The sequence below is a fragment of the Patagioenas fasciata genome, chromosome 33, assembly GCF_037038585.1.
Source record: "Patagioenas fasciata isolate bPatFas1 chromosome 33, bPatFas1.hap1, whole genome shotgun sequence".
Classification (NCBI taxonomy): Eukaryota; Metazoa; Chordata; class Aves; order Columbiformes; family Columbidae; genus Patagioenas; species Patagioenas fasciata.
In genome coordinates, this window is record NC_092552.1 from 1,982,706 (window position 1) to 1,999,737 (window position 17,032).

Here is a 17,032-nt window from a genome sequence, read left to right on the forward strand (position 1 = left end):
GGCATGCAAATCTCAGCCATGCCTATCGATCCTGAAATGGCAGCAAAAGGAACGGGGTATAAATTAATGATTTTAGGCAGGTGCTGGCTAACTTTGAAGTCAAAGCACGAATCAATGGGATAAAAAGCAAAAAGGGGAACTGTGAGAAATGCAGCTGTGGTTCGTGCTGAGAAGATGTTTAATGTTTACAGATATAACCAAATGGGGCACGGGCTCTGAACCTGGAAAAGGAAAAGGTGGTGAAGTTCTATGTAAAAAGTTAGGAAACTTGTTTATGAAGTTATATTGATAGAGGGAAATAACATTTTAAAGGGTTAACCAACTACATAGTAAGAGCCTACTAACGAACTAACACTTTAAGCCACAGAATGAATATCTAGTTCAGAACTGTATGTAAGCAATTGTGCTAGGAATCTTTAAAGGGCCAGGAGTAAAATCCCAGCGCGTGGTGCGTGTGCGTGAAGCAGCTCCGGGAGCGCTCGCCCCGGGCTCTGCCGCAGCACACGTTGTGTTCCACGCACAGTCTGATGCCCACGCTCCCGGCTCGGTCCGTCCGTCCCGCTCCCGGCGCCTTGTCCGGCTGAGCAAGGGCTCGGACTGCGGGCGGGCTGAGGGCGGGGCAAGGGGGCGCGCGCGGAGCGGCGGCGAGCTGCGATTGGCCGGCTGCGGGCGGCGCGTGCCGCCGCGAGGCCGCGTCCGGTCGCCGTGGTGCCGGCGGAGCCGTCGCCGCCGTTGGCGTGGGGGCGAGCGGTCGGTGCGAGAGAGAGCGGGAGTGCGGGGCTGGCGGAGCCGGCAGCAGCCCTGCCTGCGGACGCGGACACAGCGCCATGTGCGGGATCGGCTGCGGGCCCTGCTGCGGACGGGTATGAGCGAGCCGGGCCCCGCCGCCCGCCCTCCCCAGGTAAATTGTCCCTTTAGTGCTAAAAAATGTAATAGTTCTTTTTGCAGTTTCACTTCATAAAAGGGATTTGTGTAATGCTTTCTCATTTCTTAAAAGGCATGGCTAAAAAAAAGAGATTAAATTTGAAATATAGTGTGATATATCACACTGAGGAAGGAAAACCATGAGCCAGCACTGGGCCCTTGTGGCCAGGAAGCCAATGATACCCGGGGTGGGTTAGAAGGGGGTGGTCAGTAGGTCAGAGAGGTTCTCCTGCCCCTCTGCTCTGCCCTGGGGAGACCACACCTGGAATATTGTGTCCAGTTGTGGCCCCTCAGCTCCAGAAGGACAGGGAACTGCTGCAGAGAGTCCAGCGCAGCCACCAAGATGCTGAAGGGAGTGGAGCATCTCCCGTGTGAGGAAAGGCTGAGGGAGCTGGGGCTCTGGAGCTGGAGAAGAGGAGACTGAGGGGTGACCTCATTAATGTTTATAAATATGTAAAGGGTGAGTGTCAGGAGGATGGAGCCAGGCTCTTCTCAGTGACAACCAGTGACAGGACAAGGGGTGACGGGTACAAACTGAGATACAAAAGGTTCCTCTTAAATTTGACAAGAAACTTCTTCATGGTGAGGGTGTCAGAGCCTGGCCCAGGCTGCCCATGGGGGTTGTGGAGTCTCCTTCTCTGCAGACATTCAAACCCGCCTGGACACCTTCCTGTGGAACCTCAGCTGGGTGTTCCTGCTCCTGGATGAGCTTTCCAGGTCCCTTCCAACCCCTGACATTCTGGGATTCTGGGATTCTGTGAAAGGGTTATTAGACATTGGAACAGGCTGCCCATGGCAGCGGTGGGGTCACCATCCCTGGAGGGGTTTAAAAGGGACATAGATGAGGTCCTGAGGGACATGGGGCAGTGCCAGGGGTGGGTTGACGGTTGCACTCGATGGTCTCTTCCAACCAAAATGTTTCTATGATCCTATCTATTTTTTGCATTGTAATAGTGTCTGAATTTCAGGGTTCATGTGATCTTGTCCCGGTACTTTTGCAAGGACGTTAAAAGTAAATGTGTTGCTATCTGCAATTCAAAACTGTTTTTCCGTTGTTTTCTAACAGGCTCGGAACTTCCCCTTTCGGAACCTGTCTCTTTGGAGATGCTGGAGAAGACCAAGGAGGAGGACACCCAGGCAGAAGAGACACGAGGAAGATGTGGAGTCTCTGCACAGCCTTGAGGAGACTCTGACCAAGCCAACCAAGGAAGAAGTGGAGAGCCCAGAGTGTACTGAGGAGCCTCCAGAGCGCGTTGAGGAGACTCCAGAGCGCATTGAGCAGACTCTAAGCGAGACAAGAGAGGAAGATGTGGAGACTACAAGCAAGGTATCAGACAAAGACGCAGAGACTCCAGAGCGCGTTGAGAACGGTCTAAGCAAGGCAACAGAGGAAGACACAGAGACTGCAGAGTGCACAGAGGAGACTCCAAGCGAGCCAACTGAAGAAGACGTGGAGACTCCACAGAGCCTGGAAGAAAATGTGAGGAACCAACCTGGGGAAGACGTGGAGGTTCCACAGAGCGTTCAAGAGGCAAGTCACTGGTGCACAGACAGTTCTGTATGACTTAGGGATATTTTAGAGTTAAAAGAGGTAAAAAAAAACCAGAAAAGCAACCCCCAAAAAAACCCCAAACCCCAGCTTCCCCAAACCAGGATTTGGTTGCACTGCACTCAAATCCTTTCTAATTGAGTTGTTGCTGTGCTTAAGGCTATGGTAGTCAGTAAAGCCCTGAAACTTTAATTATTCAAGTGGTATGTATGAAGAAAAAGCATTATGTGGTTGCAGGGGGACCAGTATATGTATTTCTGAAGTTAATTGTTACATCTATTTTCAATTCTCTAGTGCTTTGCTCCTCAACATGTATCAGCATGTTAATACAGCGGCTGTTAGTGGTGGGGTTCAGGAGATCTGGACTCTCTGGTTTAATTCTTACCTCTTTCATTGACTTGTGCAGTAAGTTGTGCACTCAGCTCCTCTCTGCTTTCAGTTAAAAGCCCAAAAAGGCCCAGGTAACTGAAGGCAGCTAAAAAGTGGCAACTGAAGTGAGCGTTGTTGAGGTGTTGTGAGATCCTGGTGCTGGCATGCTGGTGTCTGCAGCCTGCGCTTGTGCAGGGACCATGTTCCTTTCTCTCTGACTTGTTTCTCTTGGCCCTTTTCCTGGCAGAGCACAACTGAGGATGGAGCTGAAGACGCACAAGAAGGAGCTGTTGACTGCGACAGCCTGAGAAGAGCGCAGATCCAGCAGACTGACAGCGAAGGAGCAAGATGGCTCGGGGTAAGTAAAGCTGGCATGGTGGCCAAGCCCCCAGCTGATCAAAGTGTCCTCACTTCATTGCAATCGGTGCAGCTGTGGCAGTTTGAGCCAGAGGGTCAGGAGGTGGGTAGAACTTTCATGTTATGTTGCGATGTTTCTACATTTTCTTCAGGATCCAAGGCAATAATATAAGAACTTGCTTTGGTGTGGTGTCCAGGTTGGTAGTATAGAGACTTTGAGTGGCAGATTTCCCATCTCTGCCTCCTGTTTTTACCGGGAGAAATAGCAGAAAGTATTTTTGACCTCCTGTACATTTTCCAGCTGATGGGAAGAGTTCTTAGTGATGCTGCATTTGTAGAGTGATTTGGAGGCTTTTCAGCTGAAAAGCGTTGGCTGGTAGTGGATGTGTCTGAGAGAAATGCAGCTCTAACTGAAAGTTTCATAGAACCCGTGTTGAAAGGAATACAACTGGTTTTGTTCATTTTGAGTGAGTTGGGCTTTATTACCAATTCCTTTAAGTACTGAGAAGCTTGAAATCTTGCTTAGTATTTTCTTGTAGAGGTTGGAGTAAGTGAAGGAACTTAGATCTTTCATGCTGCAAGAAGTCTGAGAAACCTTTCTTAAACTTCTGGATGCTAAGAAAGCATCCGGGGTTTTTGAATGGTTGGCCCTGTTATGAGAGAATGGTCAGTTTCAAAGGCAACCAGGAGATTACAGCTTAAGCACTGGAAACACTTGGCTGTTTCAATAAGAAATGTCTTGATTGTCCTCCAGTATTTGATACAGCATTTGGTGTTTGGAGAGCCCAAACCGACAAAATTGTTTAGTAACTAGAGATGGACTATTCCTGTGAAAAGGTGGAATGGAATCTGTGTTTCGTTGTGCAAGCTCTGTCGGGGCTCTGGCTTCTGTCTGAGTTTTGTGCTTTGTCTTTGTTTCCACTTTGTAGGCTGAAGGGGACCAGTTCCCTGCAGGACACACTGTCAGCCCGGACGAGACGTGCAACAGCAGGGCCCTGAAAGCTGGAACTTTGGAAAAGCTGGTGGAGACGCTTCCGACGGCCTTTGCCGATAATGACTTCACATACATCAGCATCTTCCTCTCCACGTACAGGGCCTTTGCTTCCACCAGCACAGTCCTGGAACTGCTCCTGGACAGGTGAGAGCCGGGACAGAATGGAAACTGAGCCGTCATTTATTATACACGACAGGGGGATGTTGACAGAAAAGAATCCTGCAAAATTCAGGATTTCAGCGTAAACACACCATGTGTAAATGCACGTTGCCCACATCCCAAATCTCATTAAAGCTTAAGCGCCAGGTGGGGAAAGCGTGCGTGGTCTGACCGCTAAGGAACCAAACTGGGACGGACACAAGAAAACCAATACAGCTTGTCCCTTAAAAAAAGACCAGTGCACGGGGGATATGTGCAAACCCTTCATCTCTGCCGCAGCTTCCCCAGCCACGGTGGAATTGTCCAGCATGAAGCCCTTGTCTTCATGCCAATTGTATATGAATATGCCAATATCTATATGTTTATGCCAATTGTATATGGATTACGCTGTTTGGGTTGCTCAGTAGAGGTTCCTCTAAACAGCCATCTCATTTTTTCAGATACGGAAACCTGGAGATCTCGGGCTCTGAAGAACATGGAACCCAGAATTCCCCCGGATCCAGCACAGTGCTCAGGACGTAAGTTTGGTTTTGCAGCGCCCAGCGAGCCCCAGTCAGGGTTCGGTGCTGGAGCGGGACGTGGGCAGCAGAGCTGTTGTTTCATTTGACAATTCACAGCCCTGTTTGCTTCAAGGAGCTTGTGTAAAGGCCAAGTATCAGCTGTCTCATAACACATCCAATAATACAACGCAGAGAAAATATGAATGACTGCGCTGGTTTCTCAAGGTGTAATTGAAGAAGCAGCCTTTAGTTTCCTATGAAGTATTATCTTAATAATATTTCTTGCCTAAAAAGAACAAATTAAATTCTGTGCTCACAGAAGTGTCCATACTGCCCTCACGTGGGGGATGAATGTCTCAGTGTTCCTGTTGTTATATTAGGTACAGATCCATGCGATTGCATCAATACCTGCTGCATACAACCCATGTGTTCTCTCTGAATTTGCTCACAGTGCGATGGCATCGATTTTACAAGCCTGGCTCGACCAATGTGCCGACGATTTCCGAGAGCCGCCCGACTACGTGTGTCTGCAGAAGGTGCTGAGTTATCTGAAGAAGAACATGCCCGGCTCTGACCCGGAGAAGAGGGCGCAGAACCTCCTGGAGCAGTTCCAGAAAGAAGAATGGGAGAATGATGGTAAAGTACCTTTCTCTGCTGTCTGTGTGTTCTCCCAGCGTCAAGCCTGACACATCCCCTTATCCAGAGCACAAAGCTTCCTGTGCCGTGAGCCGAAAAGTCGTAAGAGCTCACGTGGTATGTGAATGAGTACTGGAATCAACTTCCAGCCTTAGTAGGCAGACTGAGTTCTACTACATGCATTTTTCTCACGTTACCTGCGTGTTTCTCAGACCCCGTTGGCTCTGGAGCGCATAACGGTAGGACTGGTGTGCAGAAAAGGCCCAGGTTTAGACTTAGTGCTGCGGCAGCCAAGGCTGCTGATCAATTCTGTACAGCCCTGCAGCCCTGAATCCAGCTCTGGTTTAGTGCCGAGTCCAGCCCAGGGCGTCCGGGGGCCTGTCCTGAAGCTGCTGGAGCCACGATTGGTTTCGTATATTTTGCATTACTTTCTCTCCTCATCAGTAGTACTAGCAAAGCACGTTTTAACTTTCCAACTGGTCTCTCTCCCTTCTCCTCCTCTTCCCTTGAAACGTGGACATAAGAGCATTCTCAGCGTAATATTTTGGGGGTATAACTGCAGTCTTGTCTCTTTGCAGTTCAGCTGTTTTTCAGAGTATAGAATGCGTAAATGCTGACAAGCAGATTATCAAAGTTCTGCAGTGTTAATAAGGAGTTGTTGTGGGGGGGTTGGTGGGTTTGTTCTTTCCAAAGAATGGTTAGTGAATGGGTTAAGGCACTTCTCAGCTAAGAGACCCTGAACAGCTCAGTTCTCCCTATTTCTTTTTCTTCTACCTTCTCTTTGCCCATTTAATCTTCTGGACCTTCTCTATCTCCCTAAAATATGCAGCACGGTGAGGCCGTTACCCCAGGCAGGTCCCTTTGCATGTTCTGTTCTTCTATGTAGTGATTTTCCAAATACCTGCTTTGATTACTTGTTTTCTGTATAAATTCACTGACTCGTGTTTTCCCCGCTGGCCAGACGCGTTCCACAGCCTTTCTCCCTGCACCCCGGACGAGGAAGAGGAACTGGAGATCAGCGGCCCAGAAGAATTCTCGCTGTCCCAAGAAGACCTGGTGGCAGAACAGCTGACATACATGGATGCGGTATGTAGATCATACGTATTACTTGAAATGCTCGGGGAAAGAGTTCTGGGCTTCTCATTGTTTGTTTGTTTGTTTTTTAACTTATATCGGTGTAAGTCTGTTGTTCCAGAACCGCTCTGTTGCTGGGACACAGAGCGCAGCTCTGCTTGGTTATCCAGACTTGCTTCATTGATTGGGCTTTTCCTTCAGTTCTTCTGAAGGTGTTTGTCTTTTTGTTATACAGTGTGAGTGTAGACTGTGTGGCCTCTTTTGCAAAGTTTAGCATTTGACCCCTCAGAAATAGCGTATTTTGACTGTATCTTAGGCTACCTCACCTGAAGATGTAGAAGTACTTTGTAACTGTAGTGCTCCGATTTGGCTTATTTGTATCAATCTCTTTCAAAAGTATCATGATATAGAAATCTTTCCCCCTGGTAATGTAAGTGATAGAAAGGTGTCTTTTATTTTTCCAGGACAGTTTAGCTGACAGTTCTTTTAGGGCGTCAGGCCTAAAGAGTTATACCAAAGTGTATATTTTAAACTGGAGAGAAAACCAATATTTCCCTTTTAATACCATACTGGATTCAGCTGCAGTTTGTACTGTAACCGTGCATTTCTTGCTGTGGGCAGTAGCGCTCCAGGCTGAGTTGGACACCTCTGTTTCCCTCTAGACACTCTTCCAGAACGTTGTGCCCCACCACTGCCTGGGCTGCATCTGGTCCCGAAGGGACAAGAAAGAGAACAAACAGCTGGCACAGAGCATCAGAGCCACCATCTCGCAGTTCAACGCCGTCACCAACTGCGTGCTCAGCACCATCCTGGAGAGCAAAGAATTAAAGACACAGCCAAGAGCGAAGATCTTGGAGAAGTGGATCCGTATCGGACGTGTAAAGCGTTTATTCGCGACTGTTTAACATTCCTTGTGCCGGTGCCGTGGAGCTGGGGGGGGACAGGGGGGTTGTAGCGGGGAGTGATATTTTTGATGCTCAGTATTTGTAGAGCTGCCCGCTTAGCAGGGAGAATGTGCAGCAAGCAGGACACGGGGCAGACAGAAGAGCACTGACTATTGGTGATGCTGACGTTTAACGCTCCTGTGTTTCTAACCGCTCCTTTCACAGCAATGTAGGATCCTGAACAACTTTTCGTCTCTGAAGGCCATCGTTTCCGCCTTGCAGTCCACCTCGGTTTATCGCCGGAAGAAGACCCGGGCCTGCGTTCCAAAGTAAGGCTGTGCAGTGTGTCACTGGATGTGTTTTGGTGCTTTTATCTTTTCTGTGCCCAACTGTTTACGATTCTTGAGAAAAAAATTGTACCCTGGTCTGATTCAGAGTGCTTACAAACAACTTAAATCATTGAATCTTTTCCTGTACAGGGACACAATGCTGATGTTCGAAGAGCTTTGCGAAATCTTCTCCGACTGTGACAACTTTGCGACGAGCAGGGAGCTGCTGCTGAAGGTGGGAATGAGCTTGAGTTGCCAGGTTGTGATCTCACCCAAAGCCGAGCTCAGCCCTGTTCCTGACCAATGAGCTCCCGTATGCGGTGCTTTGGGGAAGACGGGTCTGTAAATCCCGGCTTTTCTGCTGGGGCGAGAGGTGCCGCACAGCGAGATTTGACGCAGAGGAGTTACGAATGAGCACTTTGGCTTATATACCGCTCTGCGCAGACATGAACCGCTGGCTGAGATACCAAGGATGATGTCGTGAAAGCATCATTTACAAGAGCGCTGTTTGGTGAAGCAGACTAGTTGTGTTTTGTTTGCTTCCACAGGAGTATTCTAATTAGTATAATTATGACTTCTCAGTCAATTAATCCACCATTGCTCTGACCGTTTGCAGGGAGTCACACAAGGCACGGTACCTTACCTGGGTACCTTCCTCACTGACCTCGTCATGCTGGACACAGCCCTTCAGGACTATCTCGAGGTAATTTGGGGCAATTTTTGGAATCCTAAATCTCCTCCCTCCCTTGCAGACACTGTGTCTGCTCCTGCATCTTCCACTGGGTGCTAGTGCAGTTCTTAAAAAGAGAGGAATGTATTTAACAAATAGACTCAGGTACACGAGTGCTGTGGCTTATCCTAGAGCTGGAAACGGGTCTTTGTAGAGGCCTTTGGTCAGGGCAGCTCTGGCCTGTCCCTTGGTGTCGCTACTTCATCCTGTTCATCCTGTTTGTGATTAACTCCAGCCGAGCCTGTGCTCTTCTCCTCTGATCCCTTCTCTGTCCTTCCAACAGGGCGGCCTGATCAGTTTTGAGAAGCGGCGAAGGGTAAGTGGAACGGTGACTGTTCTGTGATCGTTAGTGCCTGACGCTCTCTGCTAGAGCGTTCTCTTGGCGAGGCCTGTTGTCTTTGCTGGGCGTATCCAACAGCCGCTCACGTTACTCAGAGGGTGAGGAAGGAACAGTCCCCGGCACGCTGTGAACCTCTGCCGGGCTGTGCGGGGCGGCGCGGGAAGAGAAATTCCTTTTAGATGCGGGCAGCAGGGGAAGAGGAGCCGCAGGGCACTCGCTGCCGCGGGAGTTACGTCTGGGGCACGTTCCCCCCGTTTGGTGTTCACGGGAACACGTTACACGAGCGTGTTCTGTGTGCTGGGAGCGCATCAGACCTGCTGGCGTGAGACCTTTGCTGGCCACAAGATGCAGTCTGTGACCATCTTCCTTGTGCTGCAGTAAATAGTTGTGGGTCAAAGGTGCAGCGAGCGAAGCGGGTACCTGGGACCGAGAAATCAAGGCTGAGCGTTGCCTTCCAGCCTGAGCCTTGTTGGTCAGAGATCAGTAGGAGCGAAGGTGCCGGGGTTTCCTCTGTCCGAGGGCAGTTTGTCCTGGATCTGTTGCTGCGTGTGTTTAGTGTATTAACGAGACTGGCTTGATTTTTCTAATTAGAATTCCTATTTTATTATTTGTTTTCTTAGGAGTTTGAAGTAATGGCACAAATTAAGCTGTTGCAGTCCTCATGTAACAGCTATTGCGTGACAGGAGATGAGAAATTCGTGCAGTGGTTTAGGAGGCAGCGGCATTGAAGTGATGAGGAGAGGTAGGGTCTCAGCCCAGCTGGCGAAGCAGCTTTTCTTCCCCCGCAGGCAGGTTCAGGTTCTCTCAGCCTTGAGCTCTGCGCTGCCAGGAGCTGCTCCCGGAGAGTGGAAATACACACGCACAGAGCTGCGCTCCTCCTCGTGGGGATGAACCCTCTGGGACGTGGGAGTGACCCAGGGCTTCTCAGATATGGCCACTTTGAGATATTTAACTAACGGTATTGCCTGTTCTGCAGTTTCCGTCTGTCACGTGAAATCGAAGGAGCAGCTCCTGACCAGAGCACCGCAGCGGGCAGAGCTCAGAAGAGCGTGGTGAAGAGATTCAGCCTGTGAGTACAACGGGGAGGGGGTTTGGTGTGTGAATATGAACTGGAATAAATCAAACACCAGCTGACAAACCTGGCTGGGGATCCAGAGCACTGCAGTGCTGCGAGGAGACACCGCCAGCTAGAAATACGTATTGCTGTTGTCTCTTTCTATTGGTGTAAGTAGCCATGAGGGTTATCGACTAAAGACTTCAGAAATAACTCTAAGGTGTCAGACAAAGGAACGATTTTAGTGCTGGATTATAAATTCAATTCAAATTTGCAGCAGCAAAACAGAGCAAATAAGGATAGAGTCTAATTTGCTATACACACACAAACAATAGGCCACTCGAGATAGGAAAACACAACAGCAGGTCAGATTGTTGAAGCAAGTGACAGCTGTGCTCAGCCCAGCTCTGTTGTGCTTTCTTTTCTCCCCTAGGCCGTTCCTGGGCTTGGGGGTGAGCGCCCTCAGCACCCCCGTCAACGCGCAGCCCAAACCTGCTCCAGGTGGGAGCTCTGGGGACAGCACCGTCACCATCGTCCCTCCCACCGACACTGCTGAGGAGCCTCAGCACAAGGTAGGGCCCGGGCCCTGTGTTCAGCACAAACAGCCTGTGCGAGGCTGCTGACGCTGCCGGCGGCCCCAGGCGCTTGCCCAAGCCTGTGGATCTTGACTGGAGCGTTGCTGGCAGTGGAATGGAGGGACCTGAGCTCTGGGAAAGGCGATTTTGGGGGGAGGGCTCATGTACATCAGCCCAGCCTAATTCTGGGGCAGGCAGAGCAGCTGAGCAAGTGAGAAGCAGGTGAGGTCAGAGCTCACCAGCCCTGTGGTTTGACCTGCCAGGAACTGCCCAGACCAAGCCTGGGCTGGGCTGGGTTCCGTTCCCAGGGAGCTTTGTCCTGCAGACTCTGCTCTCTTGACCTAAGCTGCCTTAACTGGGTTGCCGAAGCCCTTGTTAAGGCTGTTGTGCTGAAGAGTGTCATCTTTAGCTTTTGGATCTTTGAAATTCAATGGTAATGAATGTGTTTGATCTCGTCTCCCCCCTTGCTGCCATCTGATGACAAGTGCTCCAAGAAGTGCCCCGGCCCCGTGACTCCCGTTCCATCAAAAGAAGTGCCGCCAGTCCTGCCAGTCTACAACCAGCAGAGCGGAGCGAGCTGCGTCATCCGCACCAGCGTAGAAGAGGACAGAAGCGGCAACATCTACAGGAGCATCCTGGTGAGCGGTGGGAACAGCAAAGCGCTGTTACTGTGGGTGGTGTTTTCACCCCAGGTGACTTGAATGGTGCTTTTAGTTTCGGAAACACCTATTCCCCGATCAGACCTCCTTGACAGGGAACGTGACCGATGTTACAAATCAAAACATGTGGAGCAGGGGATGAATGAGAGGTTTGCAAAGAGCATCTCTCAAGGTTTCTGGCTTTGAAATTGAAGCTTGTATTTGATCAACAATGCCAAGGGAAGCACTCTGAGCAAGTGCCGGCTTTGCTGCCCCTGCTCTTCTGCCAGCGCCGGCTGTTGTGTGTCCAGCTCAGCACTGGGGTGTGTGAGCTGTGACACAAGGTGCCCCTTCCCCAGCAAACCCAGCTCCAAGGCCCAGAATCTTTGCAGGACATCGCAGAAAGTGTTTAGCAGGGGAGACTGTGGATTAATGGATGTCTGCAAACAGCAGCTGGGGCAGCTCTTGCTGCGGATTCGATGGCTGCTGAGAACAAGGTCTCACCTCTCCGAGCGGTTGCTCAGGAGAGCAGAGGCTGTGATTCCCTGCTGCATTTCTAGAGCAGTGTCTGTTGTCTTGAACTAACTCCACCCCCAGGTGTCGCAAAGAGCGTGTTTTAGCGTCTGGCAGAATCTGCGACTTGGTTACCAAGCGACTCCTTGCAACTCCCTCTTTGCAGCTGAGTAACCAAGAGAAGGCTCCTGCTGTCACCCAGCGAGCCATGGAGAAGCACAACCTGCAGTCTGGCTCGGCCGAGGATTACGAGCTGGTCCAGATCATCTCCGAGGACGAAGGTGGGGAAGCAGAACTCTGCTGCTGCTGCTGCTGGAAGAGCTCTGCTGCATTTTGCCGGCAAGAGTAACATGCGGAGCGACGTCAGAAACGCCATCGCCACGTTGTCCCAGCTGCCGGTGAGAATAAACCCCCAACGCTGAGTGGGGCGCCCATGAACGCTCGCTCTGCTCCCTCTCTTGCGGAGCTGGCGATCCCACCCAAGGCGAACGTGTTCTACGCCATGAGCACCCAGGGCAACTTCGACTGCATCCTGAGAAGAAAAGCTGCAGCACAGGAGGAGCCCGCACTGCATGGGTTGTAATGGCTGAGCTCTGGATAGGATTTACTGTTTATATTATAAGTATGTAAACTTTTTTCCCCCCAGTTTTAGTCTGGAGTTCATATATTTTAATATGTGACCTGTATATAATGTTTGAGCTTTGTATCATATTTAATATTTCTATAACGAGTATATTAACTTTTTTCCAGTGTTTGTCTGCAGTTAATGTATTTTAATACTCGATGTGTTTATCATATTTAATCTTTCCATACTTCTACAGAAACCTTCAATATTATATCATCTTTTTTCTACTGATGTCTGCTTGGAGTTCCTATATTTAAATAGCTTAGCTTTATAGCATATTTTAGCTTGTATAATATTCAGTATTCACAGAATAAGTACGTAAACTTTTTCCACTAATTTCTCCTTGGAGTTAATATAGTTAAATGGTTTAGCTGTATCTCGTATTTGAGCTTTATTTAATATTTTTTATTTAACATACTGATATTTAATATTTATGTGATATGTTTATTTAATGTACTAATGTTTAATATTTATTTAATATGTTTATTTAATGTACTAATATTTAATATTTATTTACTATGTACATAGACCTTCCCCAATAATTATTTTCTGGAGTTGATATATTTTATTACTAAATCTTTATACAATATTTGATCCTTGTATAATATTTAATATTGATATGATAAGTATATCAACGTTTTTCAACCCATTTTTGTCTGGAGTTAATGTATTTTAATGTTTCTTCTGTAGATAGTGTTTGAGCTTTATATCACATATCTAGAGATGCATATAAAATAAATAGAGAAACTTTTTTCCACCCTTTTTTTCTGGAGTTAATAGATACTAATAACTGAGCTTTATAGAACACATCATCTTTATTTAATATTTATAGAATAAATACTTGAACTTTTTTCCACCAATTCTTGTCTGGCATTAAAATATTCTAATATTTGATCCCTGTGTCATATTCAATCTTTACATGGATGTAACATCTCTATCATAAATACGTCACTTTTTTCCACTAATTCTTCTCTTGAGTTAATATATATTAAGATTTGAGCTTTTATATCATACATAATCTTTATTTAATACATAATCTTTATTTACATAATAAATCTGTGAACTTTTTTCCCCCACCAATTCTTGTCTGGCGTTAAAATATTTTAATATTTGATCCTTATGTAGTATTTAGTTTTTATAGATATGTAACATTTCTATGACAAATACGTAACTTTTTTCAACTAATTTTTGTCTGGAGTTAATATAGTTTAATATTTGATCCTTATATCATATTTAATCTCTATATATTATTGAATGTTTCTATAAAAATACGTAAACATTTTTCCAGTATTTTTTGATCTGGAGTTACTAGGATTAATATTTAAGCTTTATATAACACATAATCTTTATTTAATATTTATATAATAAATACTTGAACTTTATTCCACCAATTCCCGTCTGGAGTTAGTAGATTTTAGTGTTTGATCTCTAGATAATATTTGATCTTTATATGATATTTAATCTTTATATAATATTGAATGTTTCTATAATAAATGGATTAACTTTTGACCACTAATTTGTGTCTGGAGTTAATATATTTTAATGTTTGATTTTGTATTCTATTTAATCTTTATTTAATATTTAATACTTATATAATAAATATGCAAACGTTTTCCCACCAATTCTTGTCTGGAGTTAGTAGATTTTAATGTTTGATCTTTAGATCATGTTTGAGCTTTGTGTAATATTTAATGTATCTATAATAAATAGATGAACTTTTTAACACTATTTTGTGTCTGGAGCGAATGTATTTAAATATTTGATCTCGTGTAACATTCCATCTCTCTATAACCTTTAATGTTTCTATGATAAATACGTCAACTCTTCCCGCTCATCAGTGTCTCGTTCATCTCTTTTCCTCTCTGAGACTGCACCGCGGTCTGAGAGTTTCCACCTTTTCCCCGTTGTCTCCATCACGGCATTTGTTGCTCCTGGCAAAAAGACGACCCCGAATTTAAGCTGCCTCTTGCGTTCTGGTTGTACTTCAACTGCCCGGGGAGCCAGCACACTGTTGTCAGGTTGTCAGGTTCTGGTGACAGCCTTAGAACCGGTGACGTGCACCAACCCTGCCTGTGCCCTTGGTGTGAGCAGCTCCACTTGCTCCTCACCCTGGGGAAACTGCTCCTGGCTCCGGGTCTGTCACCCTCGCTGCGGGGTCTGCACCAGCCGGGGCTCCGGGGGCTTCGCTCTCGTGCTCCACAGCAGAGGACAAACCCCACGCTCACAGGAGAACACAATAACTCATGGAGCAGCTGAGCTTCACAGCAAAGGGGAAAAATAGCAGAAAAAGAGCAGAACAGCGGAGAAGGGTTTGCACTGGCTCCTGCCTTCCCAAAACACAGTCAGTGCTGAGCAGGGAAAGCCCGGACAGCACCAGCCCAGGAGCTGAAAGCACAAGTGCGGTCACCTGCTGAAGTGAAGGGTGTTTGGGGTTGCACTGGGAAGCAGTTTTAGTCCTTCTGGGTGAGCAGCCTGGGTGGTGCTCACCGCATTGGGAAGAAGAAACCCAAAAGAACAAAACAAGTAGAATTTCTGGTAGATATGGGGGCAACACTAATGAAAACCTGGATAGAAGAAACTCCAACCCCATGATGGGAGGGACCTTTTCTTGTTTGGTTAACTACAGAAACAGCTGTTGGGAGGGCAGGGAAAGGATGGACACGCGTCTCTCGAGTTAGAGGAGCCCTGATGGAAGAAAGAACCTGGAAAGTAACTCAAGAACCAGGGGAACTGAAATTGAAGTTGACACGGGATTGGTGATGTAACTACTATTAGTGTTATTGATGTGAATGCCCAGTATAAATGAAAATGAGAATGGCTTAATAGCTAAATGTGTTGAACCGAGTTGTATATGTAATTCTCATTTTATATTTGATGTTTAGGTTGTAAATGGACTGTGGTATAAGCATATCCACAAAGGGAACTTACCGACAGGATTGTGTAAGAAATGTCTAAGAACAGAAGATCAGGAAACCGGGGCTCGGTTGAGGATTCCAGTTGCCGCTGGAAGAATAGAAAAAGAATAGCGGAGAATGGTGGGAGGTATTTACTGAAGGGGTGAATGGGAATTTAGAGCCCACCAGTGATGAGGAGAACAGAGTGCAGACAGAGAAACCACATTCCGTGTTGCTCCTGTTGTTCCTGGGAAGTGAAGGCCAAGAGTTGGGAAACGATAAAAAGTCGCCACGCTAACGGTAAAAACAGGAAAGGCGGGGACACGGCCCTTGCTGCCGAGAAGATGACGAACTCGGCTGCGGCTGCAGCCTGCTCGGCCAGAGAGGCAGAGGGTGCAGAACCCTGGACCTGATCCCCTTGCTGGCAGTGGTGACTTATTGTTCCCAACTTAGCCTGGCCAATCCCTGTACCAAGTGCTACGAGCGTGTGAGAATAGGGAGACTAACCCAACATGTTCTACATTATCACGCTCCTATTAATTCTGGATGTTATGATAGAAAAAAATTGGAGAAGTGTGAAATCCAAGGGCAGGAATTATGGGTAGCAACTAACCTAGAGAAAGGTGGACTCGCTGTAGGCTCTGCCTCCTGCCCTAGGGGAGAACAGAGCATCTGTTTTACACAAGGTGGTGAGTGGGGCTATTCAGATGGAGGGGGAGTGCAAGATCAGTAGAAGGAGGAGTTAGTTAAGAGTGCCACTCAGGAATTAAAAGGAAAGCAAGAGCAACAGAAATTGGTACAGAACAGCAGTGATTGGTATGAGGAAATAAGGCAAAAAGACAAAGGATTACAATTACCGACAGCAGGGAAAAACCTGTTTATAGATCTTATGGAAAAGACAGCCCGAGAATTAAATGTCACCTCGTGCTGGATATGTGGGGGGTCTCAAATGACTGAATACGTTGGACGAACCCCTTGTCAGTTAGCGTTGAGGGCAAATTCGTCAAGTACCTCTATTCCTCCCACTTGGTGGCCAGGTCCACCTAATGGATATTGGTCTCGAAACTGTAGCCTGGTGGAAGAAAATAGGGTTCGTGATAGTATGTGCATTTCTGCGTTTACTGTTTGTGCCATGCATGATCCCGTGCTTTATTCAGTTACTACATTCAGCAGTCCAAGGCATGCAAATCTCAGCCATGCCTATCGATCCTGAAATGGCAACAAAAGGAACGGGGTATAAATTAATGATTTTAGGCAGGTGCTGGCTAACTTTGAAGTCAAAGCACGAATCAATGGGATAAAAAGCAAAAAGGGGAACTGTGAGAAATGCAGCTGTGGTTCGTGCTGAGAAGATGTTTAATGTTTACAGATATAACCAAATGGGGCACGGGCTCTGAACCTGGAAAAGGAAAAGGTGGTGAAGTTCTATGTAAAAAGTTAGGAAACTTGTTTATGAAGTTATATTGATAGAGGGAAATAACATTTTAAAGGGTTAACCAACTACATAGTAAGAGCCTACTAACGAACTAACACTTTAAGCCACAGAATGAATATCTAGTTCAGAACTGTATGTAAGCAATTGTGCTAGGAATCTTTAAAGGGCCAGGAGTAAAATCCCAGCGCGTGGTGCGTGTGCGTGAAGCAGCTCCGGGAGCGCTCGCCCCGGGCTCTGCCGCAGCACACGTTGTGTTCCACGCACAGTCTGATGCCCACGCTCCCGGCTCGGTCCGTCTGTCCCGCTCCCGGCGCCTTGTCCGGCTGAGCAAGGGCTCGGACTGCGGGCGGGCTGAGGGCGGGGCAAGGGGGCGCGCGCGGAGCGGCGGCGAGCTGCGATTGGCCGGCTGCGGGCGGCGCGTGCCGCCGCGAGGCCGCGTCCGGTCGCCGTGGT

At 47.5% G+C, this 17,032-nt stretch overlaps 1 protein-coding gene across 1 annotated transcript; it reads left to right on the plus strand.

Annotated features, from left to right (window-relative positions):
• Nucleotides 1-710: 710 nt before the first annotated feature.
• Nucleotides 711-12,554, plus strand: LOC136115813 (ral guanine nucleotide dissociation stimulator-like 1). Its single transcript, XM_071800774.1, has 16 exons — nt 711-901; nt 1,991-2,455; nt 3,090-3,200; nt 4,129-4,337; nt 4,793-4,870; nt 5,304-5,488; nt 6,450-6,574; nt 7,225-7,440; nt 7,672-7,775; nt 7,926-8,010; nt 8,392-8,547; nt 8,808-8,821; nt 9,822-9,914; nt 10,333-10,471; nt 10,960-11,112; nt 11,792-12,554. The coding sequence occupies exons 1-16, from the start codon at nt 866-868 to the stop codon at nt 11,972-11,974; spliced, it is 2,352 nt and encodes a 783-aa protein (XP_071656875.1). The 5' UTR covers nt 711-865; the 3' UTR covers nt 11,975-12,554.
• The last annotated feature ends 4,478 nt before the right edge of the window (nt 12,555-17,032 follow it).